Raw genomic sequence first — 27,721 nt, 5'->3', positions numbered from 1 at the left:
AAAAACTGTTAAATGCACTTTTTTATATAGCTATATAAAATGGAATAAGATAAAGATAAGAGATTGAATCTATTATTTCCTTGGTACTGGGAACTCCAAGGTAAGGAGACAAGTGAGAGCAGGAGGAAGAACATGTGGGGGCCTCACTGGAACCTAGAGGAATAACATACAGGGAGAATATTCCTAAAATGGAATGCATTTGAGTTCAGTAAAGGATTGGTGTGCAGAAGGGGAAGCAATAATTTAAGTAAAGATATAGAGACTGGAAAGGGTTTCTAGGGGTATGGCAAGTAGTTAATATGGTTATATGGCAAGTCAAATGAAATGAAATTAGAAAGTAAGGGTGGCCCCAGATAGTAGAAGATTTTGAATGTCTAGCTATGGAGTTTGAATTTTACTCATAAGGCAAAAGGAAATCATTTCAAAGTTTTGAGTGCTGACATGATCATATCCATGTATAAAGAAGACAAATCTGAATGAGACTAACCAAGTAAATGATATGAAAGACTAATTCTGGAGGAAAAGAAGGGCTTTTATAAGGCTGACAGTGGCAGAAAGAGGGAAGGAAAACAGAAGTGAGATGATTAGTACACATTACATTGGTAAAAGCAGTATGATTTAGTAATATTAGATATGTATGGGGAGAGTACAGGAGGAGTAAGTTAACACCAAAATTTCAAATAGATAAGTCTGAATGAACTGGGGAGCCCACACAGAAATAGTGAACTCGCAAAGAATGACATTTTTTGGAGAGAAAAATACTAAACTTGATTTTAGACATGTTGAGTTTTACGAGAGGCATGCAGATGGTAATAACCTATAGGTAGTTTGTGATATAGTTCTGGACCTAGAGGAGGTCTAGGCCTGAGATAAGGTATGAGATTTGTTGATATAGAGATAAATCAATTAAAGACATGGGAATAAACAATGTTTTGAAGATTTAAAGGGTGTGAGAGACAAAAAGAACTACTACCCTTTTGTGAAAAATTAGCTCTCCAGTAGGGGAAATTTTAATAATTCTTTGTAAAGACTCAGTTTAACTCTGTATATTTAGGTGTCTACACCCTATTGTTTAGAAGACTAAAAGAAGGTGATTTTACTTATGCATGGTTATCTTTAATAGTATCATGAAATCAGGTTTATCTTTTTTTTTTTTGGAGGGTGGAAGGCAATGTAATTGGGGTTAAGTGACTTGCCCAAGGGCACACAGCTAGTAAAAGTGTCTGAAGCCAGATTTTAACTCAGATCCTCTTGACTCCAGGGTCAGTGCTCTATTGACTATGCCACCTAGCTGCCCCAAAATCAGATCTAAGAAATCTTTAACATAATGGTATGTTCTTCGGTGCCATGGCAGTTAATGTATATGCTGCTCATATTTCCAAACTAATAATCTGAGATAAAGTTTACCTCCTTCCCATGAACAACAGTAAAACACAAATAAAACTCAGATATTCATATTGTTAAGGTCACTGCTAACTGTGCTAACTCTCTCTTAATCCTAATAGAAAGTTCAGACAGAGAGAAATAACTTAGTTTTTCAAACAGCATCTGGAACCTTTAGGGAATGATCCACTCTAATCAAGTGTCCCAAATATGATAATTTACATTATCAATACATATCAGTACCTTATCAGAAAATTTCCTGAAAAGTATCATATACTTTCTATAGTTCTGGGTATCACATTTTAGAAAGCAAGTTAATAAACTGGAATACATTCAAAGAACAGTGACTGGAATGGGGAAGGACCTGCAAAGTATTCCATAGAAAAACAACTTGAAAGAACTGAGAGTGTTTAGCTGTAATAGAAGAAAGCTTTGTAGAGACAACAGCTGTGAATATTTGATGAATTATGATGTGAAAGAGCTATTAGTCTTTGTTCTACTTGATCCCCAGGAGTAACAACTAGAAGTGAAAAGAAGTTAATTTCAGTTCCTTATCAAAAACATTTTTTCAACAATCAGCATTGTCCAAAAATTAGGTTGCTTTAGGACATGCTGAGTTCATTATCATCAAGTAGATGTTATATGATGATCTGATGATCTGCCAGATCTGTTGGAGAATGTATTTCTTTTCTGGCGCAGGTTGCACAGGGGCCTTCTCAAGTCCCTTCTAACCCTGATATACAAACAGTTCTCCCTCTATGTAGGTGGACTGTTCCATAGACTTCTACATAAAGCAATTTTCACATAATGCAAATTTGTCTGTGGATGTGGGGAGTGAGAGATAAAGGCAGGAAGGGGCTGCATGCTTGTGGATGGAGGGGGCTGGCCCATGGTTCAAAGAGCCAGGGACAGAGAAGTGAGAGCAAGAGGAAGAACATGTGGGTGCCTCACTGGAACCTAGAGGAATAACATACAGTGAGTAGGGAAGACAAGTGGGGGGTGAACACAGAAAAACACACAGGGGCTAGGGATGGACACAAAGTACCCAAGGGTGAATGGAGAGAAGATGGATAGATGGGAGTCAGAGCAGGACAAAGGTCTCTTCCCAAGCCAAGCCCCTGGTCCACTGCCAGCAGCAGTCTCTCCCCACATCTGTTCTTCTGCTTTCACTTGGAGGGTTTTGGTTGTTTTTTGGTGGGGGGTGGGAGACACAGAATGTCGAGTGGAGTAGGAATGAGGAAAAAGAACACAGTACTGTAAAGTTAATATAGGGTTGTGGGGGAGGGAGAATGTGGATTTCTTTTAGAATTCCTGACATAAAGTTGAACTTACATAATGAGAATTTGGATAAAACAAGAAATGTTTATATATAAAACTCTGGTTTTTAAATGTTTATGCTATGCTATGCATAAAATAATAGTCACAAATGTAAATGACGTAACAAAATGATGGTTTACTTAGGTGGTAATTTTACATAGCATGATGTAGTAGATAGAAGGCCAGTCTTGCAATCAGGAAGACTCATATTTAACTGTGAAACCATAGGCAAATTATTTTACATCTAAGTGCCTTAAACAAATATAAATGACAAATTACCAATATCCATCAGTGGAAAAAATTTCCACACCATGAGTTCTCCACACCTATGAATTCCTAGATGCAAATAACCTCCTGGCTACTTAATGATATTAGCTGGCATACTGTCATCTTAAAACCAAACCTTTTCAATTAAATTTTCCTAAAAGTATTCATACCAACAATTTCTCCAAAGGTAAAAAAGTTTTTATAAAACTTTAAGGCTATTTTTCAGTGTAAAAATTATTGACCTAACCATAACCAAAAGGTGACAGTCAAACTATCTCCTACCCCACGATCCTCAATTCTGACATCTCATTTTTTCTTTCATAATTATAATCATTTTTATATTTAATAATAATTGCCCCATCCAAATATTTTCCCCTTTTTCCATGATTTAACTTTTTTCATAAGATAAATTTTAATTTATACATTTCCTACAATTTTCTATCTCTTTAATTGATATTTCACTTTCATTTGTAAGAATTAACTGAATAGGAAAATACTACTCACTAAAAGATTCACTTATATCTATATATTAACATATCATTTATGTACATGTATAAGAATCCACTAATAATAAACCTTTATAAAATATTTCCAATATCCACTATAAATGTTTGGCAAGATATGTATGCCCTGGGGCAGCTAGGCAGGGCAGTGAATAGTGCACTGGCCTAGGAGTCAGGAGGTCCTGAGTTCAAATCTGACCTCAGACACTTAACACGTACTAGCTGTGTGACCTTGGGCAAGTCACTTAACTACAATTGCCCTGCCTTCCCCCCTGGGGAAAAAAAAAAGATACATATGCCCTTAGTAGTGTAGTTCTGAGTTGCTTGTTGTTGTTTGTCCCATTATCATGAATATTTTATTTAGTGTCTCTTCACTGCAAGCCATTCTTCTCTTTCACTGTCTAGCATTTGCTGATTATACCTTTTGCTACTTTCATGCCTTTTCTGTCCTTTTCATCCTTCTTGAAAATTTCTCTTCCTTTCCCTGAGCTTCTGGGGGGAAGAGAAAAGCTGACCTTCTATAGACAATTACCAGTCAAAGCACTCCTATCCTTTCATGAAGGGAATTAAGAAATCATAGTGTGTCGGTTTTAATCACAGAATTTCAGAATTGGCAAAGAATTTGAAGGTCATCATTTACTTAAAGCCCTACATTTTGTACATGAGAAAACTGAGGTCCAGTTAGATTAAGTGACTTGTTTAAGGTCACATAGCTACTTAGAGTCTAATCTAGGTCAATTTTCTTGAAGCTGGGCATGGTTTTTTGTTACACTGCCTCCCTTTGAAGTAACAATTGCCATCACTCAAAATTACATGGTTTTATTTGTACAAAGTTATTGTCTTTAATATTTCTGAGAGCAACTTGCAGGGCAAATTCTAATTCTTATTTAACAAATTGATCAAAATTGACTATTAAAGCACAGAATCTAGTTCAATTTTTATCAAAAAGAAGGGCCTTCATGGAAAAAAAGTTATGTTTCCAAAGAGATGTAGCAAGCAATATTTTTGCTGCCACCTCACCTAAAAGAAGAAAAAAAAGGGACATTTTATTTTTTCTTTGAGATTCTTAAGGAATTGGGCCACCGATTTCTTTATTTCTATTCGCTCAATAAGTATCAAGAATAAGTACTGAGTTCTTGCTTCGTAAAAAACTGCTACAGGCTGTGTGTGAGGTGGGGGAGGCAGGGGCAAAGCTGGGAAGGGAAACAGTAGAACAAAAATAAATAAAATACCATCCAGTCCTTGGGAAGAGTTAAGACACATATACAAATCACTGTAACATAAAGCAAATTGTGCCAGTAGGTGATATAATTTAAAATGGACTTTTCTTTAAACAAGTCAGAAAACTGCTTAAATTCTTACAAAGCACTTTACATTCTTATTTAATTCTCACAACAATTAAGGCAAGTAGGCAGTGCAGGCATTATTATCCCCATTTAGCAGATAAGGAAACTGAAACTCAGAGAATTTAAGTGGTAAGACCATGGTACCATGGTTGGAAAGTGTCAGAAAGGGTATTCTTACCCAGGTTTGCTCCTGACCCCAAGTTCAGGTTCTTTCCACAGCACCACACTGCTAGAAAAGATAAAAAGTGCTATTGGAGACAGGAAAGACCACTTCTGGTAGAGGAGAAAGGGTAAAGGAGCTAATATTTGAACTAGGCTACAAAGGACAAGATGGATTTTGAATAATGGAAATCTGCAGGAGGGCTGAAGATGAAGAAAGAGAAATATAATACAGAGTGTAGAGCATGCTCATGGAACAATCAACATTCTATTTTGCAGGGTCAACAGAATATAGCTAAGGCAATAGCTGGAGATAAGTAATTAGTAGTGAAAATGCAAAGACCAAGCTAAGTCATAAGGAAATTAATCTTTTAGTAGTACAAAGGATGTATTCAAGGGGTGATGAAACTGGAAGTGGAACAACCAAATGTAGCCAATCAATAAGTATTTTAAGACCTTTTTGGGGTCTTTAAACTGATTTAAAGCTGTTGTTAACGATCATTCACACAAAAAGGACCCTAATGCTGAGCATTAGTGTATACCGAGAGGGCAGCAACTATGTTGAAATTTTTTATTTGTACACTATCCATAGAAAAAATTTATGGAAAAGTAGAGAATACACTAGGTGTTGTAATATAATAGCTGAAAGTAAGTAAAAATAAGTGGCCAGGATATAACAAAAAGAAGGTATTTTGAAGGGCTTCCTTTCTGAAAGGAGCAGATGAAAACATATACTGTATTTGTTTGTATAAGTGAAGAGAATGAATAAGATAAAACATTCCTGAATACTTAAAAACACAATCAAGATTTCTGAATTCCTCTTGAAATTATAACTATCTTTACAATTTATATATCTTCTATAAATCATGTCTGTCAAAAATTTTCCTTATAAAAAGTGTTAATAATACTTTTTCTATTCACTGTACTGTATTACACAACAGAATACACTTACACAAAGTTAAAATTCCCTTAAAAAAAAAACATTTATATACTTGAAGCCTACCTTTTTCAATTAAATTTTCCTACAAATATTCACACCAAAAATTTCTCCAAATGTACAATCACTGCAAAAATAGATTTTATAAAATACTGGGGACATTTTTTCAATGCAAAATTTATTAACAATAACTAAAGTGTGCTACTCAAACCTTCCAATAAAAGACCTTTTATATCTCCCACTCCTGCCCTGCCAATTTTAACTTTTTTTTTCATATTAGTATCACTTTGAAGGTAATAATAATTGCTCCTATGCAGGTATTTTCCTCTTAACTCCATAAAGGATCAACTTAACAGGAAAAGACTAATCACTAACAGAGATTCCTTTGTATCTATATTATTAATGTTTATTTTATGTACCTGTGTAAGTAAACAAAGATTTAGAACAAGTCCTCTAAAAATAAACCTTTGAGAAATATTTCAAATGTCCACTACAAACATTCAGCAAAACAAAGATCAAATGACAGAATTTAAACAAATTTATGTTATTCCTAACCATAAAACCTTAATTGTGTGCTTTAAAAAAAGTTCTGAAAGTTCTAAAAATGCAGTTAACTCCTCCACTTTTTTCTTTTTATATACAGAAAAAATAGATGACATTAAAAAAAATCAATGATTAAGAACTAAAATGTAAAGGATTTCCTAAAACTCTGGATTTTTGGAATCTACAGTTTAAAATAATCAGTTATATATATATGTGTATGTATATATATATATATATATATAATGCATTCCTTATTGAATTCTAATAACTTAGAACATGCAATACTTAAAATAATGGCTGGAAAATATCATTTTATTTTTAAATCTTATTATGGGGAGGCTAGGTGGCACAGTAAATAAAGCACTGGCCTTGGAGTCAGAAGGACCTGAGTTCAAATCCAGCCTCAGACACTTAACACATAGTGGCCGTGTGACCTTGAGCAAGTCACTTAACCCCAACTGCCTCTATGAAAGGCCAAAAAAAAAAATCTTATTATAGTCACTCTACCAATACTTAATAAACAGTCAAGAAGTTATTAACATGACTTATCTTCCTATATTTATAATGATGAAATAAAATAACAGTAATTTAATATACTTTCAAATATTTACACACACACATACACACACACACATTTCTTTCTGGTATCCCTTGTTCAACCACTATGGTGACAATCTTAGGTTGATGTTGACTGTAAAACCAACAGGACAACCATAAAATAATTTAAATAAATGTAACTGGGGTTATTTTCACTAGTAAAATGATTATGTCAATTATAGCAAAATTAAGTCTAAAATCCTTATTTTCAACACTCATCTGATCTGTAATTATTACAATCAGAAAAAAAATTTCTCTCCAGCCTCCCAGTTAAACTAGATACATACTTTGGGGAAGAGACACAGATGCTATAAACTTTAGATGAGAAAATTCTCCAAATGATCTTTCAATACAGTAGTAGAGAAGCTATAGAGAACTGCAACAGTTAGATGTAAGCATTTATCAACTGTGAAAATGATGGTAGTTTACAGTTTTCTCATATGTACATACTATTAATAATACAATAAGCCATACTCTCTAAAAGCAAATGAACTCTACTTCCTTGGTTAAACTTAAAGGACCAGAAAAATTAGAAAACTCTGATTTGAAAAGATTTGACAATACTTCTTCCAAGATTTTATATTTGCCCAAGCCTTTTTAGTATTTCTTGCTTTATGGGGTATGTTGGATATATGCTTATGTTACTGCAGCTATAGTTATATGTTCCCTCTTAAATACATATGTTCCCTTAAGTATTTATCCTAAAAGAATATAAACTCCTTGAGAGTGGCAATTTCATTTTTGCCTTTGTATCTCTAACACCTAGCATAAAGCCCTTAATAAATGAAATGAATTGTAGACTGCAGAATTTTATAACACTAGCTTTAAATTCTATATAATAAACTACATTTCTATTTTTACAGATTGATCTTTCTCAGAAATCAATGTGTGCAATAAAGTCTGGAGCTTTTGTTTCCACTTACTATTTCCTTATATTAAAAAAAAAAAACTTTCCTTCAACAAAATTTCATAATGAACAGGAACCTGAATTCATTTTTCCTGAGTATAAAAATCTAACAATGTTTTAATACATATTATAAGAAACTATTTGATATTTATGAGATTTGGTTACTAGTAACAGTAAAATATATTTTAACTTTTATGAATTACCTTAACAAAATCTCTATCAGTTTTCTCCTTCCATTCTTCTCCAAATACAGTAGAAAATGATCCTAAAGCTATAAGCATAAAAGATATATTAAGTAAAAAGAAAGTATACATTTTCATTTAAATCCTTACTAATATCAATAAATTTGCAAAAGCTTCAACAATGAAAGGTCATTTTAAAGTTTATTATTGGTTAAAAAAGATTTTCTCATAAATTAAGGTACATTTCATTATTGTAGTGATTGAAGGAAACAATCAAATGGCCTATATTTCATGTACAATTCTTACACCCAAAATAGGTACAACTTTCGGTTTTGTGGGCATCCAGAAAGAAAGAATTTATTTTAGCAATTAGTTAAAAGTATTTAGTTTTAACTTATATGGGGAAAAAATATTTAAGTCACAAGTCAATACATGGCTGTCCCAATATGTTGTATCTAATGAAATTCTATACAAGATTATATGTTATCCCAACACTGTTATAACTATATATAAACAGAATGTGTTTTATAACACATTCAGATACAATTGTGTTAATGGAATTTGTACCCTAATACAATCATTTTATCTTAGGTAGTACATTCAGGATACAATCTAGAGATGGAATTCTGGTGGTAAAATCCTCACACAGTTAATAATCCTCACAAATAATAGCCTGCTTTGTTTTAAAAACCTAAGTAATCTAACATTGTGATTCATATGGGTAATTTGGGGGAAGGAGGTATATGGTGGGAGAAGGGTTTCATTTAATGAAATAATTCTTATTTAGAAGACAACCAGTTAGTTACCAATTGGCTAATATGTTTTATTTATCCATCACACTAATGCATACATATTATATTAACAAATATTCTTCCCAACCATTTCTCAAAATGGGGGAACTCATAATATTATTTTTAAAACTGCCAGTAAATCAGTAGAATATGCCTATCTTTAACTGAGGACCTCATCTTAAAAATGAAATACTTGCAATGAGTTATTTAGTAATGAAAGATTTAATTAAAAAATTGCTCTTAAAAATGTAACAGTACTTGGGGTGGCTAGATGGCACAGTGAATAGAGCACCAGCCCTGGAGTCAGGAGGACCTGGGTTCAGATCCAGCCTCAGACACTTAACACAAAAAAATTAGCCATGTGACCTTGGGGCAAGTCACTTAACCCCAACTGCCCTCCAAAAAGAAAAAAAAAAGAAAAAAGAAACATTACAGTGACAAATACTGGCAATGCAAAAATTATATATGCTATCACAACAGTTAAAAAATAAAAGCCAAACAATACATGTGACAAAAAGTTTAGATATTTAAAGGTATTGAAATTATGATATTCATAGGTCCCTTTAAAAGAGTTTAATGATTAATATTAAGTAAAATAATGTCCGCATTGAAGGAAATATCCCAAATAGTTTACATCAAAGCAACTAATATTTTAAAATCCATAAATGTAACAAAAGTATAACGGTATATATTTCTGTTACAGAAGACATTTTCTGCCATTACTATTAACATTAATTCTTTTGGACTACTAGAAAGCTACTTTAAGGAATAGGTGTAATAACTTATAATAATAAATAATTGTTGGGTTACCTCATTTCTTAAATCAACTAATACAAGACGTACTTTGCCCAATAAAGTGTGATCAACATACTAAAAGGAGAAATCATTTGTTTTCTTTGAAAAATAAAATAATTTTATTTACTGAGAGTTCTCTTCTCAAATTGAATGTCAACAATATTTTAAAGGGGATAATGTATTAAATAATGTTATTATTTTAAAGATAGATAATTGCTAAATAAGATTATTGACATGCAGTCTGGTATATTGGAAAGAATACAAGATTTGGTGTCTAGAGATACAGGTTTAAATAACGGCACTGATTTACTAATGGATACTGTAAGAACATTTCACAATCTATTCAAGGTTCAGTTTCCAAATCTGTAAAATGAGCAGAATAATTGCACTACTTACCTCAGAGTTTTTTATAGAAAAAAAAAAAACATTTCAAAACTACTTATTTATACCATGTGTATAAACAATATACCATGGGATACCCAAACTTTTTATTACATGCAATTTTGCTTTAATACTTCATAAAATAAACATTCCACATTAGGAAAAAAAATGTGAAATGTCTTTATTTAGAGAGATATTACATCTACTTTATAAAGTCTAACTTTAAAATCCAATGCTTTGAAATAAACTGAACCCCTTAAAAATCTTAACTCTTTTCAAACATCAAAACATAGGAAAAATTCTTTTCTACTAATACCTAAAAGCCTTGTCTGACAATCAAACAGGGTCATCATAAGTTCTTTTACTTCTTTAAAATTTTAAATAGACCTATAATTTAGGTTAAAGATATATATGGGAAAAGAAATCTGTAAATAATAATTAAAGACAAATTTATTATGTTTAACCACAAATATAATAAAAAAATTAGACATATTTTCTCATTTCAGAAAATGAGATGTGGCAAATGAAAAATTGCTATTATAGAGAAAATAAATGTTTCCAAGTATAAGAAAATCTGTTCTTGGATGCAAGAAAATTTACCACTAATATTTTTCAGATTGTTTCTGTCATACCTTCAACTTCAGTATTTTAAATTTAAAAAGTTGATAAATAATTTATGAAGACCCTCTAAAAACAGACCTGGGAAAATATTTTACTTTCTTAAGTAGATTTATTATACCAATTATTGAAAGAATAAATAAATATAGAATAAAATCATTTTTGTTCAAACATCAATTCTCAGCTACACAGAAGTCCTTTGGAAACTTTATCTTCAAGGTGCCAAAACTGAAATATATTTTCTTTACATTGTGAAATAACATCTAGCAAAAGATTAACAGCTAATGAACATTAAAAGATTGGTTAAATGTTACAAATTTACATGTCCATAAATGTTACCTGGGAAGTTGCAAAAGAAATCTTGAGTAGTCCTATAAAGAACCAAGAATCACGTTGGCCCTTTTGGTATTCTCCTAACATTATTTATTTATTTATTTATTTATTCTCACACAGATATATCCATCTCTACATCTATTATCTGTATCTAAAACCAAGTCCAGGTCAAATTCCAAGTAATCATATGTAGCAGAGTATATCCCAAATAGAAATATACTTACTAATTAAAATTAGATATATAAAACATACTAAACCAAAATTGCAAACATTATTTCATCAGAAAAATGCTTTATCACTAATTAAATGTTTTATTACTAACTGATTAAAAATATAAGCAATAAGGATTTACAATATATGATAGGAAATTCCTTTTGTGTCCACAAAAGTTAAACATTCAGATTTCTAAATGATAAGAAAAAATGTTTTATTTATTCCTTCATCTTGCCCACTACTAAGAAATATTTTATAGCAATTTTATCTTTGAAGAACAACTAATTGTGGTTAAAGTAATTTTGGATACAATAAAGAGTAACATTTAGGGGAAAGAGCACCAAAATGATTCTATTCTATTGCCAATCAGCTAATTTACAGAGCCATCTTGGCCATGCCAACTATTGCCCGCTTTTTTTCTACTAAAAGTAAGGGCAAGAAATATGATTTTGTAAGCTCTTTGCATACCACAAATGTAAACACTGGGAAACTTAGTCTTAGAACCAAAGTCATCCCTCCTTACCCAAAGAAAATTTCATAGAACATGAAAAGTTTGATTTAAAATAAACCAACAAAAGCTTACAACTTAAAAATACAAGCATGCCAAACATTTGATAAATCATAATAGGCTCATTTTGGCAGCAAATTTGTAAATGCATTGACTTAAGAGTTTTTATTAAGTGAAATTATAATCATGTTGTAACAGAAACAGATTTTAGAGGGTTTGTTAGGGAATAATTTCTATAAAATGGTATTTTTCTTTTAAAATATTTAACTGCAATAAACAACTTCAATTTAGGTTACAGACTCACTTTAAAAATGTGGCCATTTCCTCACATCAAAATAGCATAGAATTTAAGATATTGAAAAAAATTACTCAATTGAATTTAACATTTTATGTGCAAACAGAAGGTAAATTTACTACAATTTTAAAGCAACTGGTTGCTAAACAACTTTTCTTATTAACTCACCACAAAAATGAATTTATGGATAGATACACATAAAATATCACTTTTTATCTCATCAAAATACCAGAGGACTTGGTGTCAGAATGAGAAAAAAATTTTTCCAACTTAATGCATGTATTATAGATAATATCTATGAAAAACAAAAATTCACCTTCTCATTGATCACTCCCTTATTCTTACCTTGATAAATACAATAAATTCAACTTAAAACTTACTGTCGTCAAACACCCCAGCATTAGCAAGTAATAAAGTGATGATTTTAGGGTCTTTTTCAAGTTGCATGACGTGCTTGCTTTCATTTGACAGAAGAGTGCATACATTAATAGCAAAGTCCACTTCATTTGGGAGTCCAGATAACAGGGAAAGCACCAATTTATTATAATCATTTGGAGAATTGAAGTCCATAGACAGCCCATAGCTTTGACGAAGATAATCTACCAAAGATATAAAATAGTAAAAATAAAAGAAACCAATTACTCACATGTCTCAAATAACTCCCTAAATTTTATTTATAGCTAATAGATTTGAATAATTTTTTTAAAGAAAAAAGGTCAAACTTTGTTTTAAAACACATTTACCAGAACTATATGGGTTCAATCTTGAATATTCTTAAAATTCATCTTACTTAATTTAAGATTATGCATCAACCATCTGTGATTTTCAATGCAACAGACAGCAATACTTCTCTCTACTCAAATAGATGCTTTGGGTTAATTGCTGAAGGCCGTAACACTCACCACCCAGCAGCCAGCCAACTGGTGATGAGACTCTCTGAACTAAGTTAGGTGGATCATTATAAAACAATCTTGTCTTTCACTATGCTCATGGTTAGGCTTTCCAGGTTAAGATCTACTGGCATATGTTGCTCTAAATCATTATTAAAATACAGAAAAATGCATATAGCATACAGGGTACTTTTTATATTTGGGGGATTTAAGCTTTACTGAGCCATGATTCAAAATTTATATGCATTGCTCATTTTAATACAGAATAATTTAATACTGTACATATACACCTAACTTCATTTACCTGGAACCGTTTCCTGTAATAGGCTATTTGAAGGTAGGTTATTAAAGCTAGTAAATCTATAACCAAGGGTCCAGTGCCACTGAATTTGGGGGTTTAACAAAAAATTTTTAGTGTCTGTAAATATCTGCTACTTATGGTATCCCCATAAGTTTATGTAATATTTTATTAAAAAAAAAAACTCCTCAACTTTATTTGAAAAAAATCTTATTGCCAGACCCTACACCTACGGAAAGGCAAAGACTTAGCAGCTGGGCAGGGGAAGGGAAGGTATGGATAATGGAACAGATACAATAAGGAGAAAGGATTAAATAGGAAATTTGAGAGGGAAGGAAATGACAGAGAAAGAAGAAATAAGAGAGGAAGAACAAGAAGGAAGGGAAAAGAGGAGAAAGATAGACATGTAAAAAAAGGAAAGGGAGAAAGAAGAAAGGAAGTAGTAACAGAAAGAAGAGGAAAGAGAAGGTGGGGAAGGAAGGAAGGACACATCACAAAAGCACATTAACATATCCTTCAGAAACATCTGAATGGAAAAATTAAAAAAAATTTTTGACTGAAAAATTAGTTATCTACCATCACAAAACATCAAGGAAAAGAGGTAAGTAATTTTGTTTTTTAAGGTAGGTATCTAAATAGACTCCCACCCTGAACATATTTTTAAAAAGTTCCAAGAATACCTCCAATGACAAATTTTTCAAGATATGCAATATAACAGAGTAATAAATGATTTAAAAAAGGCTTCACAAAACAGAAAAGCTGATTTTTATAAAATCTTGTCAAATTTCTTAAACTTGAATAAAGAACCCTTGTGAAAATTCTGAATAGTAACAGAAATATTCCCTAACTAAAATATAATGGAATAAATAGATCTAAATATAGAATGAGATTCTTTTTCAATACAGAATAAACATGAATTTATGATGGGAAATGAAATGTAGTCAAGATTTCTTTTTAATAGTACTCTATTATCTCTGGGTCTTTCTTTCCTTGTGCATAAAATGAAGGCCTAATGCTAAAGGATTTACCAGTTATTTTCCACCTCTATAATTCTATAATTTTAAGTAACCAATTTGAAAGTTTTGACTTCATAATCTCTCTTCTAAAGAAGCTATTAATAAACAAAGTCTCATAGGATCATAGCATTGGATAACAGCAGCAGGAACAAAGAAAAAATATACAAAATTTTTATTAAAAAAAAATAACTCCTCAACTTTAGTTGAAAAAATTCTTTCTGCTTTCAGAATGTGTGTGTGTGTGTGTGTGTGTGTGTGTGTATAAAGGAAAAAAGAGAGGAAGAGGAAAGAGAAGGACCAAGTACTTAAGAAATTGAAAACATTTTATAAATACCCAAATTTATTCACACTAATGGTAGATGACCTAAAAATCAGACCCAAAGTAAAATAATGAGCAATATGTTTATCCCTACTAAAAGTTACTAGAGAAGATGGTGGTGTAGAAACAGGACTTCCATGGGGCTCCAGCACCCACCACCTCCAATACCTGTAAAAGGTGACTCTGAAAAAACTTTGGAGCTACAACACCCACAAAATGACACAGAGAAGCTAACCTCCCACTGAGGACATCCCGGCAGAAAGGAAGGAAGTGGCCAGCTTGGTACTCTGGGAGCCAACCCCTGCCCCAGGAAGTTTAAGCCTCAGGGCGGGCATGACCAGCGACCGGCTATAGAGAGTTCAAATCATCAGCAGCTGTGGCAATTTCCAGAATTATCAACCCATAGAAGCTAAGGACAAAGTGAGAGAGATCAGTGTAGTGTGGACCTAGGGATCAGATAGTTTGGGAGTGTGTAGGTCATTCTGCACTGGAGGAAGAAGCCACTGAGGAGTCCTGGCCATACAGCTGCTGCCACATGACACCTTCAGTTCCAGGCCTGCAGACTGTAGGGGGACCAAGCAACCAGTCTGAGGGGTTATCCCAGTTGCTTTAACCTGCTTGGATCTGGATTAAGGTCTAGGATGGAGGTCCTGGGGTGTGTGACCACCTGGTCAGAGTGTGTGGAAGCTTCAGAGGGGGCCCCAACTAATACCTTCGGCAGCTGAGAAAACCCCATCATTTGGGACAAAGTTCCCCTCTCTGGTAGCAGAGTCCTACTGTGACAAAAAGCCCAAAAGTCAAGTAATTGCGTGCCAACATGAGCAGGCAAAGGAAGCAAAGCAAACAGAGCAACCCAACTTTACACTCCTATTTTGGGGACAAAAAGGATCAAAGCATGGAACAGGAGGAAGACAGTGAAATCAGAACTCCTGCACCAAAAGCTTCCAAGAAAAATAGGAGCTGGTTACAGGCCATAAAGGAGCTTAAAAAGAACCAGAGGGCAAAATAGAGGTTGAAAGAATCCACCAATCACCTCCTCAAAAAGATCCCAAAAAGAAAACTCCTAGGAATATTATAGTCAGGTTCCAGAATTCCCAGATCAAGGAGAAAATATTACAAGCAGCCAGGAAGAAACAATTTTAATATTGTGGAAACACAATCAGGATAACACAGGATCTGGCAGCTTCTACACTGAGGGATCGAAGGGCTTGCAATATGATATTCTGGAGGGTAAAGGAGCTGGGATTTAAACCAAGAACCCAGCAAAACTGAGTATCATGTTTCAGGGGAAAATATGGTCATTCAGTGGAATAGAGGACTTTCAAGCATTCTTGATGAAAAAAGAAGAGTTGAATAGAAAATTTGAAATTCAGATACAAGAAGCAAGAGAAGCTTGAGAAGGTAAACAGGGAAAAGAAATCATAAGGAACTTGTCAAAGTTGAACTATTTATATTCCTACATGGAAAAATGATAATTGTAACTTATGAAACTTTTCTCAGTATGAGAATAGTTTAAGAGAATAGAAATGTACACATATATATTTCTATATAGGAGGGTATATGGGTATATGAATACATATGTGAATGTGTGTATATATGTGTACAGGTATACATAGACAGAGGGCACAGGACCAGTTTAATGGGAAGGGATGATACCTAAAAGGGAAAATTAAGAGGTGAGAGAAGAATATAATGAGAGGAGATGGGGAGAGACAGATTGGGGTAAACTATCTCATATAGAAGAGGTAAGGGAAAATGGTTACAATGTAGGGGAAGAACAGGAAGGCAAAAGGAAACGGGTCAACCTTACTCTCATTAAATTTGGCTTCAGGAGGGAATGACATACACATTAAATAGGTTATCTCACCCTACAGGAGAGTAGGGGGGAAGGGGAAGAGAGGGGAGATGATGGAAGGGAGGGCAGGCTGGGGGAGAAGGAACTTAGAAACACCCACTTTTGAAAAGGTGCAGTATCAAAGTAGAGAACAGAACAAGTGGGAGGTGGGATATGAAGGAGGGAAACAGTCAGTCTTTTACAATATATCCACTATGGAAATGTTTTGCATAGGTACACATGTACAACCTATATAGAATTGCTTATCTTCCCAGTAAGGGTGGGTGACAAGGGAGGAAGGGAATGAATCTGGAATTCAAAGTTTTAAAATCAAATGTTTAAAATATATATACATATATATTATTATATATTATCAATATTATTTTACATGTAACTGGGAAATAATATATACAAGCACTGGGGCATAGAGATCCACTGTGCCCTACTGGAAAATTGGAGGGGGTATGGGAGAAGATATGGGAGAGAGCAGAATGGAGGAGGGGATATCCAGTGGGATCGCTCTTTTGGGGTGGTGGGTAGGGGAAAAACGGGGAGAAAATTTGTAACTCAAAAATCTTGCAGAAATGAATGATGTAAACTAGAAGTTAATAAAGTATTTGATTTAAAAAAAAAAGAAATAGAAAATATTTTTTAAAAATAAAAATTACTACCAAGAGAAGAAAATGTTTCCAAAGGAACCTTTTAGAACCACATCATATATCAATTTGCAATGTTTAATGATAATTTATTACTAATAATAATAGCAAGCAATCTCTTATACAGTGCCTAAAGATTACCAAAGCACTTTATAAGTTTTATGACTTAATTCTCAAAACAACACTAAGAGGTATATGCAATTACTATCCCTATTTTACAGATGAGGAAACTGAGGTTTACAAACAGCTATTAAGTGTCCAAGGCATTAACTGAACCTAACTCTTCCAGAAGAGCTATCTAGGTATTTATAGTAACAATAGCATAAATTAATCAAAACTGGAGTAGACAACTTAACAAATTTTTATAGATTTTTTTTTTTGGTCTAGTCCAATCATTTCTTCAGTTCAGGGAATTTCCAATAAGGAACTCCCTTCACAATGTAGATCATTAAATTCTATGTAATTTAGAATCTAATAGAGTAGACTGTGTCATTTAAAAATTACGTGATTTGGTCATGAGCAATTTGAAATCAAGTCTTTCTAAATAAAAGGCCATTCTTCTATCAATGAATGAGACACATTCATTGAACACTTAGTATATATACCAGGCACTGTGCTAAGCAAAGAAGATACAAAGAAAAGAAGTAAAAATAATCCGGACCCCAGGAATTTAAGTTCTGGGAATAATAACACTTAACTCCCAAAGTGGCTAAGAGAATAAAATGAGATTATAATTGTAGAGAGCTAGTTGCTAGAAAAAAGCTAGCAAAGTTGAGTGTCATTATTATCATTATTATTACAACTACTACTACTCGGGTGTTTTTGTTTAATTAATTAATGTATTTATTACATCTACTACTCCTACTCAGACAACATATACATAAATTATCTTCAAATCTTAGTGAAGTTTTAATAGCTTAAAACTGTGGTAAGAACTCTAGCATAGTTTAGAAAGTAAATACATGTAAGTGCCTTGATTTGAAAAAAAAAATTATCGATTCATTTATTCAAAAGAATACAAGTATTTTTTTTTTAAATTCTGCTCCCTCAACTTTATCCTCTATTGTAATTACAATGAAAGCTAGGATTCTTACTCTATTTTGCTTAGCACCAAAAAAATGAATGGGATCAAAAGTTAGTTTTATATAGAAGTTACATTCTATATAGATAACTACAGAAAACTCTGGATTACAATTGTGGTGATATGCATAGATTCCTTCTGGAAATAATAAGTTACTGTTGTTTCTTCAAATCCAACTCATATTATCATTAGTATAAATCTGATATGTCACAGTCTCTGTTTAAAATATATGCATCCACATACACACACAAGGTAGTCTCTGAAAAAAAAATACAGGTAGGTTTAATTATGTCCTTGTGTTTTAGAAAGATACTTCCTTAGGTTTCCTCTTCTATTATTTTGTTCTTGTCATTTTTTTTAAGCCCAATGGTACCTTTCTCTTTCTAGGTTGTTTGTCCTTTTTCTCCCCAGGATAACTGACTTTGTTATTTGTGCTTTCCTTGGTAGCTGCGTTTATTAGGGTTGGGGTGAGTTTAGATTATTATTCTTGAATATGAAAGTTGAAGATAATATATAGAGATTGATGCCATATTGAATAACTATCATGTGTTTCTGTACTCTGGGGTGCTTTGCAGACGGTCTGATGAGCTTGCTGATGTTTTATTTTGTTTTTGTTAAGAGTTCTTTAAATTCCTTTCTTTTATTGAAGGTGTGTCTTGTTTCACTGATGATTCACAAAATACATCACCTAGTGTTTAATCTTGGGATCCTTTGCTTTATAGAACACACAATTCTACTTTCTGTTGCAGGACCTGGTGGGTGTTAAATAGTCTTCGATTATTCAAATTTCCTTTCCTTTATATGTGAAGGTCTTTCCCTCCAGTCTCAGTAAACCTGTGGATTCCTTGAAACTGTACTTTGTTTTCTGTATTCAGAAGTTCTGGGCAGTATTCTTATATTATAGCATGCATTACGGTGCTCAAGTTCTTTGATTTGTCATGTTCTTCTGGGACATCTATGATCCTTCAGTTGTCTCTACACACCCTGTCTTTGAGAACAACATATTTTACTTGTATAGAGATTATGTGGTCTTTTAAAATTATTGCTTCTTGCTTCACTTCTGTATATCTGCAATCCCAATTAAGTGTTCCCTTTTGTTTCTTTGGAGAGACTTGCCACCATGGATTCAAATATTCCTATTCTGTCAATTATTTCTACTATGCAGAACAGAAATTTTACTCTTCATATTCAGGAACAACCTGTTGTGGCTTCATGCTTTCTTGGGAATCCCCACAGGGTCCTCTGCCTCATCAGCTGCTGGTTCAATTCCTTTTCTTTTGCAACATTTATGCAGAGATGTTTGGTCTCCTTTAAATATCCTGGGTGCTATTTTTTCTTCTCTTTTAATACCTTTTCTGTTGATTTATCTGCTTGTACTCAAGGTTTTTAACTGAGTTTTATTCTCTCTGAGGTTTTTGGAAATTTCAATTTTTTTTCCCTTATATTCCCGTATTGCCCATTTTCTCCTTCCTGTCTGAAGGCAAAAGAGCTGTCTCTGCATCCTCGCAAAAGGGGGACATCCATTTTTCATCATCTTGGGTACTTGCCCCAAGTGACTCCTGCATGGAAATAACTGGTCCCAGCTGGATGTCAGTTTCCTTTTTTTTTTAACCTGATATAGCCCCAAAGAATACTGGCACTCTGCCCTGCTTCCTTCTCTTATTTAAAATATTTGGCATTAGAATGGCATGTATGTCAGGCAAAGCTCAACTTTGTTTTCCTTCTATCTCCTCTGCATGGAAGATTTGGAGTAGGCAGAACTGCATTCTGCTGTTTATTGCCACAGAATGGTATGATAAAGGCAGGTGAAAAGTGTGCTGACCAAAACTTTAGCATGAGCAAATCAATAGCTAAATGGATCCCAGATAGCAAATCCAGGGATCAAGTTGGCCCCCCTACTGATGATGAGGGCTGGTAGCAAGGGAATGCTAGGGGGTGAGTCAAGATGGTGGAGTAAAAGTAGGAACTTGCTTGAGCTCTTGTTCCAACCACCTCCAATACCTGTAAAATATAACTATAAACAAATTTTAGAGCTACAGAACCTACAAAGTGAAAAAGAGAAACAATCTCCCGCTGAAGTCAGCCTGGCAAGCCAATAGGAAGGGTCTATCACATGGTGCTAGAAGCCAAGTGCAGTCTCCCATGAGCTGTACAGGCTCAAACTCAGGTTGGCCCCAACCAGTAGCCCAGACCAGCTGAAGCAGACTTCAGGGGAGTAAATCACTGGCAGCTGTGGCAGTTTCCAGAATTCTCAGCCCATAAACACCAAATAGAAAGTAAAAGGTCAGTGGGGAGCCCTGTTGATCCAGGGTGAGAGAAGAGCAAGGTCCGGCCCTTGCCCCTGGGACAACAGAGGTAACAGAGGGTGCAGGTGCTCCAGCTGCTGCTACTGCTGGTTGCTGGCCTACAAATCATAGGGGGATCAAGTGACCATCCAAAGGGCAATTGCAGGAATCTCTCTGTTGGCACTGAGGCAGGATTCTCTTGCTTTGCCCTACTTAGATCTCGGTTGAAGTCTTGGGAGGTGGTCCTGGGGTGAGGAACACTGGTGTGGCAGAGTTTGTTTAGGCTGTGGAGACAAAGTCCTCCTCACAGTTCTGAGGAAGGTGCCTGGAAAAAACTTTTGACAATAGCTATGCAAACCCCCATTAATTTGGGATACAACACTCTCCACTCTGGAAGGAAAGTTCTACCATGACAAAGAGCTCAAAAGTCAAGTAATTGTCTGGCAAGATGAGCAAACAGAGGAAGCACAATCAGACTAGAGAACATATTTTTGTGGTCAAAGAGGATCAAAACATAGAACCAGAAAAAAAAAAAAGTCAAAATTCCTTCATCAAAAGGCTCCAGGGAAAATATGAATTGGTGGCAGGCCATGGAGGAGCTCAAGAAGGATTTTGAAAATCAAGTAAGAGAAGTGGAAGAAAAATTGGGAAGAGAAATGAGAATGATGCAAGAAAATCATGAAAAAGAAGTCAATAACCTGACTGAAGAAAATACCACCTTAAAAAACAGACTAATTCAAATGGCAAAAGAGGCTCAAAAAGGCAATGAGGAGAAGAATGCCTTAAAAAGCCGAATTTGCCAGATAGAAAAAGAATCTCAAAAGCTCACTGAAGAGAATCATTCCTTCAGAATTAGAATGGAGCAAATGAAAGCTAGTGACTTTATGAGAAATCAAGATGCTGTTAAACAGATCCAAACAAATGAAAGAATAGAACCAGGAGAGATAATTTAAAAATTATTGGACTACCTGAAAGCCATGATCAACGAAAGAACCTAGAAATCATCCTCCAAGAAATTCTCAAGGAAAATTGCCCTGATGTTTTATAACCAGAAGGCAAAATAGAGGTTGAAAATATCCACCAATCACCTCCTGAAAAAGATCCCAAAAAGAAAACTTCTAGGAATATTATATCCAGGTTCCAAAATTCCCAGATCAAGGAGAGAATATTACAAGCAACCAGGAAGAAACAATTTTAATATTGTGGAAACACAATCAGGATAACACAGGATCTGGCAGATTCTATACTGAGGGATTGAAGGGCTTGCAATATGATATTCCGGAGGTCAAAGGAGCTGGGATTAAAACCAAAAATCACCTACCCAGCAAAACTGAGTATCATGTTTCAAGGGACAATATGGTCATTCTGTGGAATAGAGGACTTTCAAGCATTCTTGATGAAAAAACCAGAGTTGAATAGAAAATTTAACATTCAGATACAAGAAGCAAGAGAAGCATGAGAAGGTAAACAGGGAAAAGAAATCATAAGGAACTTATCAAAGTTGAACTATTTTACATCCCTACATGGAAAAACAATAATTGTAACTGATGAAACTTTTCTCAGTCTGAAAATAGTTGAAGGAAATAGAAATATATACATATATATGCTTATATATATATATACATATATATATATATATTATATACACACCACACACATATATATCTAAAAAGGAGGATATATGGGCATATGAATACATATGTGAATGTGTGTATATATGTTTACAGGTATACATAGATAGAGGACACAGGACCAATTTAACAGTAAGGGATGATACTTAAAAGGTGAAATTAAGAGGTGAGAGAGGAATATAACAAGAGGAGATGGAGAGAGACAGAATGGGGTAAACTATCTCATACAGAAGAGGCAAGGGAAAACTGTTACAATGGAGGGGAAGAACAGGAAGGCAAAAGGCAAAACCTTATTCTCACTGAATTTGGCTCAGGGAGGGAATGACATACATACTAAATAGGGTATCTCACCCTACAGGAGAGTAGGGGGTAAGGGGATGAGAGGGGGGATGATAGAAGGGAGGGCAGGCTGGGGGGGGGAGGGAAAGTGGAAGCACCCACTTTTGAAAAGGGACAGGATCAAAGTAGAGAACAGAACAAGTGGGGGGTGAGAAAGGAGGGAGGGAAATATAGTCAGTCTTTTACAATATATCTACTATGGTAATGTTTTGCATAGCTACACAGGTACAACCTATACTGAATTGCTTATCTTTCCAGTAAGGGTGGGTGACAAGGGAGGAAGTGGATAAATCTGGAATTCAAAGTTTTAAAATCAAATGTTTAAAAATAAATAAATACAATTATTAATACTATTTTACATGTATCCGGGAAATAAGATATATAGGCATTGGGGCAGAGATCCACCATGCCCTACTGGAAAAGTCAAAGGGGGTATGGGAAAGAGCAGTTTGGAGGAGGAGATATCCTGTAGGACTGCTATTTTGGGGTGGTGGGTAGGGGAAAAACAGGGAAAAAATTGGTAACTCAAAATCTGGCAGAAATGAATGATCTAAACAAGAAGGTAATAAAGCATTTGGGGAAAAAAAAAGAAATTTTTTAAAAGTGCCTATGGAGTGGCTAGGAGGCATAATGAATAGAGTCCTGAAGTCCAGAGGACCTGAGTTCAAATCCAGCCTCAGAACCTTAACGCAAAAACTAGCTTTGTGACCTTGAGCAAGTCACTTAACTCCAATTTCCCTACCTTCCCCCCCTACAGAAAGTTAAAAAAAAATTTTTTTTTTAAAGGGCCTAAACATCATCATTCAATAAATTCTCAAAGAAACTGCCCTGATATTCTAGAACCAGAGGGCAAAATACAAATTGAAAGAATTCACCAATAGCCTCTTGAAAAAGATACCAAAAAGAAAACTCCTAGGAATATTGTAGCCAAATTCCAGAGTTCCCAGGTCAAGGGGAAAATACTATAAGCAGTCAGGAAGAAACAATTTGAGTATTGTGGAAACACAATCAGGACAAAACAAGATCTAGCAGCTTCTACATTAAGGGATGAAAGGGCTTGGAATATGATATTCCAGAGGTTAAAGGAGCTAGGATTAAAACCAAGAATCACCTAAACAGCAAAACTGAGTATAATACTTCAGGGGAAAATATGGTCATTCAATGAAATAGAGGACTTTCAAGCATTTTTTTGTTTGTTTTTGGAGGAGGGAAGGTATGGCAATTGAGATTAAGTGACTTGCCCAAGGTGACATGGCTTGTTTGACTTTCAAGCATTCTTGATGAAAAGACCAGAACAGAAAAAAATTTGACTTTCAAATACAAGAAGCAAGAGAAGCATGAGGAGGTAAATAGGCAAAAGGAATCACAAGGAACTTATTAAAGATAAACTATTTACATTCCTACATGGAAAAACAATAATTGTAACTCATGAGACTTTTCTCAAAATGAGGATGGTTGAAGGGAATATATATATGTGTATGTATGTATATACATACATATATGTATGTATAGGAGAGTATATGTGTATTTATGTATGTGTATGCATGTATACATAGAGGGCACAGGATGAGTTGAATATGAAGGGATGATAATCTAAAAAATAAAATTAAGAGGTGAGAGAGGAATATAATGAGAGAAGGAGATAGAAGAGATAGAATAGGGCAAATTCTCTCACATAAAAGAAGCAAGAGAAAACTTACAATGGAGGGGAAGAGCAGGAAGGTAAAAGGGAATGAGTCAATCTTATTCTCATTCGATTTGGCTTAAGAAGGGAATAAAGTAGTCACTCAATTGGGTATTTACCCTAAAGGAAAGTAAGTGGGAAGGGGATAAGAGGGGGGATGATAGTAGGGAGGACAGATTGGGGAGAGGGTAGTTAGAAGCAAACACTTTTGAAAAGGGACAGGGTCAAAGGAGAAAATAGAATAAATGAGAGGGCAGGACAGGATGGAGAGAAGTATAGTTAGTCTTTCACAATATAACTACTATGGAAATGTTTTCCGTAACTACACATGTACAACCTATTGGATTGCTTTTCTTCCCAGTGGGGGTGGGTAAGCAAGGAAGAAGGGAAAGAATCTGGAAATCAAAGTTTTAAAAATAAATATTGGGGCAGCTAGGTGGCACAGTGAATAGAGCACCAGCTCTGGAGTCAGGAGGACCTGAGTTTAAATCTGGTCTGAGACACTTAACACTTACTAGCTGTGTGACCTTGGGCAAGTCACTTAACCCCAATTGCCCTGCCTTCCCCCCTCCAAAAAACAAACAAACAAACAAAAAAGGTAAAAATTTGTTTTGTACATGCAACCAGGAAATAAGATATACAGGCAAGGGGTTATAGAAATCTATCTTGCCCTACAAGAAAGTAAGCGGGGGAGGGAGAAGGTATGGGGTAGGACATAAGGAGAGAACAGATTTGGGGGGCATGCTTGTTATATTGGTGTGGGGATAGGGGAGAGATAGGGAGAGAATTTGTAACTCAATCTTGTGGAAGTGAATGTTGAAAACTAAAAAATAAATAAAATTTATTTTTAAAAAGAGAAAAAAAAAGTAAGGGGATACTTAGTGATGGAGTTAGGGATTACCCTTCTCTGATGTAAAGTCACCTCCTTCTATATAGACTTCTCAAATTATTTTACTTCTTACACATAATTCTCACTTTCTGGAATTTTGAGAGCTTGAGAGAATTAAAGAAAATATATAAGCCTCTCTTTTGTTCATCACATGACCCATAAATCCAAATGGCATAAGGTTCTTGGATAATGAGACCAAGTGATTTTAATGTTAAAATCTTTAGGATATGATTAAATATATATTTATTTTAAATCCTATTGCTCACTTTGTATCAATAAATGATGGGGTACTGGCTCTGGGAACCCCCTTGAATCTTCCTACTTGATGAGGTATTTGCCTGAGGCCATAAACCTTAAATGATCCCTAAATTCAAATCTTTTGTTACTCTTAACCTAGCCCAGCCCTCCATTGTTCAGATACTTCCTTCCCTAGATTCTATCAAAATATCTATACCCAAATCTAGCCAAAACTAGCCTACCCCTCCATTGTCTATCATCTCCAGGTAGCCTTCAGCTACTTCCTACCCTTAATCCCATTCCTGGAGTCTGACCTCAGTTCCTCAAGATCCTCCTTAGACTCCTCCTCAAGACTCTCCCCAAACCCCTCTTCTAGATCACCTTAGATCCCTCCCACAGTCTTTCTGTATATAAGATCCATCTTGCCTCCATGAAGCAGCTGAGATTCAATCTATAGGCAGACTTAGTCTGTCAGATCATTCTGGCATGCTTATCCAATAAAAGGGTCACAAATACTTAGGCTCCTTAAGAGTCTATCCATTATGGCAAATCTTTAATAAACTTTGTTTTACTTTGGCTGAGAGAAGACTTGAGTCAAATTCATTAGGTAGGACACAGCATGCTGGTATTTGAGTCTTGAGCACCCCTAAACCTCAACATAACCACATGTAGTAAATTGGGCAGATGGGACCTTCTACAAGGAGAAGATACAGGGAAAACAATGTAAGCAAAGACACAAAAAAATAGGAAACTATTACCTCACTACCAGCCCCCACAGTCGATAGAGGGTGGCCAACCTCAACCCCTGGATCTTGTGCTCTAGGATCGGTTTAGCTATTAGCTAAATTATTTTAGTTTGCTGTTGCTGGAGTCTCTACTAGGCACACTATTCACCTGCCATAACAATATCTTCTTCATTGAAGTTTCTATGGAGAGAAGCTTTATATAGACAGAGGCTCCAGATAAACTAACCACTTGCATATATGAGAATGTTTTAGAAACCTAAGAGGAGAGGAAAAGGTTCAGAAGACAGATATATAAAGGTTTGTAAGAAATGTAAGCAATAACCAGAAGTCTCTTTGGATCATCTCTCTTAATAAATGGTCCCTTTGGACTGAGTATGGGCCAAAGCTGAGACCTTTACCCCAAAACAATTTGGTCCTTAGGCCTTGGGAAACCTCCACCTATAATTCTCCAGGAATTTTCCCACTTAATCTGGCTTTTTCATGCCCAAATCTCTTACCCAGAGCCTTGCTTAGCCCTCCACAGTCTGCTACCTCCAGATTGCCTCTGGCTGCTTCCTACTCTTCATCCCATCAAAATTCCATTCACTTGTTTCCTGTCTATCTGACCTCTAGTCACCCCAGTCCAGTCTCATCAAGATCCTCCTTAGACATCTCCTGAAGGCCCTCCCATAAATCCCTCCTCCAGTCACCCCAGACTAAGTGACCACCCCTAGATCCCTCCCACAGTTTTCCTGTATATAAATTCCATCTTGCCTCCATGAAGGTGCTCAGATTCAATCTAGCTGAGATTCAACCTAGCCTGATTGCCAATTTAAGCATCACAAATGCTTAAACTCCTTAAGAATCTACACAGGGGAGGCTAGGTGGTGCAGTGAACAGACCACCAGCCTTGGAGTCAGGAGGACCTGAGTTCAAATTCTGCCTCAGACACTTAACACTTACTAGCATGACCTTGGGCAAGTCACTTAAGCCCAACTGCCCTGCCTTCCACCCTCCAAAAAGCAAAAAAAAAAAAAAAAAAGATTCTACTCAAGATAATAATAGACTTTGTTTTTCATTGCCTGAAAGAAGGCTTCAGTCGAATTCATTTCAGCAGGAACCAGCATGTAGGTATTTTGGGGTCCCAAGCACCCCTAAAAGTCAACATTTTAAAACCTCAACACTTCCATTGCTACCTCTAATATAATATTATTAGTTTCCTTATTTCTGTTCTTGACTGTTTGAGACTATAAACTTTTAAATCTAAACAAGGTCAAATTCTGAGATTTGCTATACAAATTTGTATAATTGTCTGCTGATTCAATAGCAAAATAAATCTAGAAAATCCAAAGTGCTGAAAGGGACCTTAAAGGTAATCTTGTCCAATCTCCAATGATTATAGGATTCCTTGGTGAAAGGTCATCCAGCCTTAGTTTGAACACTTGGGTAGCTCACTAGAAATTGTTTTTTAGATTGGACTAAATCTGTCTTTCTCTCCTCCACTACCTATTAGTTCTAATTCTGTCCTCTAGAATTACAAGTGTTCAAGAGAAGAGATTTTGGTTGCCCTTTTTGTGCTATATTGGACCAAGACTAGATAATTCTTCATAGAGTTCACAAACATGAGTGATAGTTTTTCTACAGCTTTGCTTGAATGTGAAAGCTGAATATAACGAGTAGATATTGATGCCATTTGACAAGAGCTCTCTCAGCTCCTTTCTTCTATTCTTCAAAACTCAGAAAAATCAGTTACCCTCTCTGC

The 27,721-nt window shown here is 34.9% G+C and overlaps 1 protein-coding gene across 1 annotated transcript in view; it reads right to left on the bottom strand.

Annotated features, from left to right (window-relative positions):
• Positions 1 to 27,721, bottom strand: part of ARID2 (AT-rich interaction domain 2) — a 248,418-nt gene that overhangs the window by 81,473 nt on the left and 139,224 nt on the right. The window contains exons 5-6 of the mRNA XM_069094245.1: positions 12,456 to 12,674; positions 8,163 to 8,230 (exon numbers count right to left, since the gene is read on the bottom strand). Of these exons, the coding sequence (XP_068950346.1) occupies positions 8,163 to 8,230; positions 12,456 to 12,674 (287 nt within the window). The remainder of the gene's footprint in view (positions 1 to 8,162; positions 8,231 to 12,455; positions 12,675 to 27,721) is intronic.

The sequence above is a fragment of the Petaurus breviceps genome, unplaced genomic scaffold (genome assembly GCF_028583685.1).
Source record: "Petaurus breviceps papuanus isolate PSGF00001 unplaced genomic scaffold, PetGlider_PUasm1.0 216, whole genome shotgun sequence".
Taxonomy (NCBI): domain Eukaryota; kingdom Metazoa; phylum Chordata; class Mammalia; order Diprotodontia; family Petauridae; genus Petaurus; species Petaurus breviceps.
The sequence above is the reverse complement of the archived record's forward strand: the minus strand, read 5'-3'. Positions and strand labels throughout refer to the sequence as shown.